We start from the raw sequence: 1,577 nt of genomic DNA on the forward strand, positions 1-1,577 counted from the left end.
CAACAACTGAGAATTAAAAATCATTTCCTTTAATAGCATATAATGTGGTTTCTGCACTATTAAAGATCAAATAAAGTAGCACACTCACCCAAGGAAAAAGATGAGTACTTCTTCAACGCCCATTGCTAAGAGGTACAACCCCTCCTTTGGTTGAAGTTCATGAACTCACTGTCACAGCCTATATCATTTCACTATGTAAGAGAGGAACAAAATGAAGTTAAAAAATAACCATATTTGTTTCCAACATATTGCAGGTTGGAAGGAAAGGTGGCCATAATAACTGGCGGTGCCAGCGGCTTAGGAGAGAGCACAGCAAGGCTATTTGTCCAACATGGTGCAAAGGTAGTAATTGCAGATATTCAAGATGACCTTGGCCACTCCCTCTGCAAAGTCCTTGGCCCTGAAGAAACCATCTCTTTTGTCCATTGCGACGTAACTAGTGACTCTGATGTCCAGAATCTCGTGGACTTCACTATCTCCAAGTATGGAAAGCTTGATATTATGTACAACAATGCTGGCACTGCAGGCAGTATGGATTCAAGAATCTTAGCTACAAACAACGAAGAATTCAAGAGGGTGTTTGATGTCAATGTGTTTGGTGCTTTCTTGGGGGCCAAGCAAGCTGCCAGGGTAATGATTCCAGCCAAGAAAGGGTGCATTCTCTTCACATCAAGCTCAGCTTCAGTAATTTCCTTCGGTGGGCCACATGCTTACACAGCATCCAAGTATGCTATTGTAGGGTTGGCTAAGAACTTGTCTGCAGAGTTGGGGCAGTATGGGATAAGAGTTAATTGTATATCTCCATTTGCAACCGCAACACCAATGTTGACTCAAGCTTTGGGGACAACGGATAAGACCAAGCTCGATGAGGTGATTTGTGAAGCAGCAAACTTGAAAGGAGTAGTTTCTGAGCCAAAAGATATTGCAGAGGCAGCACTCTATTTGGCAAGCGATGAGTCTAAGTATGTGAGTGGGCTCAATCTTGTGGTTGATGGAGGCTATAGTGCCATCAATCCGTCATTTCCAATGGCAATGAAAAGCCTTTTTTCTTGAGCTAGTTTTGTATTAGTCCAACTCCATTGTATTCTTTTTTCTCATCAAGTTTGTATTTACCTTCTAAATGTTTATGCGGTCCAATATGGTGAGAAAATATGCTATAGTTTTGAATGAAGATGAGTTGTAACTTCGACCCAAATGAAATGAAATTAGGAGTTGTAACATTTCAAGATGTAATTTTTGTGGTGACTAATTGTTAATGTTGTTCTTTTTTGCTCTGCATTCACTCAGAATCAAATGAATAAAGGAAAGATGTCAATCAAAAGCTCACAAAAATCGAGTAAAGGATATACCGACAGGCTAAGTACAAACAAAACTCTTTAAAATATTTTTATAATCAAATATGTCTAAATTTATCATAATCTGTTCTGGACGCATGCACATGAATTTTACAATCAAGATCAGAAGTATGTCTCACATCTATATGACAAATGAGCCCACAAAAAATAAAGTCATGTTATTCGATGCTCACTCCATCTTATAATCTATATCTATATATAACCTTTTTTCAAAAAAAAAAA

At 38.4% G+C, this 1,577-nt stretch overlaps 1 protein-coding gene across 1 annotated transcript; it reads left to right on the forward strand.

Annotated features, from left to right (window-relative positions):
• Nucleotides 1-1,244, forward strand: LOC142610946 (short chain aldehyde dehydrogenase 1-like). The gene is made up of 2 exons (XM_075782935.1): nucleotides 1-132; nucleotides 255-1,244. The coding sequence occupies exons 1-2, from the start codon at nucleotides 101-103 to the stop codon at nucleotides 1,051-1,053; spliced, it is 831 nt and encodes a 276-aa protein (XP_075639050.1). The 5' UTR covers nucleotides 1-100; the 3' UTR covers nucleotides 1,054-1,244.
• The last annotated feature ends 333 nt before the right edge of the window (nucleotides 1,245-1,577 follow it).

Source organism: Castanea sativa, chromosome 9, assembly GCF_040712315.1.
Source record: "Castanea sativa cultivar Marrone di Chiusa Pesio chromosome 9, ASM4071231v1".
Lineage (NCBI taxonomy): Eukaryota > Viridiplantae > Streptophyta > Magnoliopsida > Fagales > Fagaceae > Castanea > Castanea sativa.

Excerpts from the sequence above, each read along its gene's own strand:
- LOC142610946 (XM_075782935.1), top strand. The coding sequence starts at position 101 with ATGAGTACTTCTTCAACGCCCATTGCTAAGAG. Across the intron at positions 133-254 it reads TCAACGCCCATTGCTAAGAG|GTTGGAAGGAAAGGTGGCCA; the intron begins GTACAACCCCTC and ends AACATATTGCAG.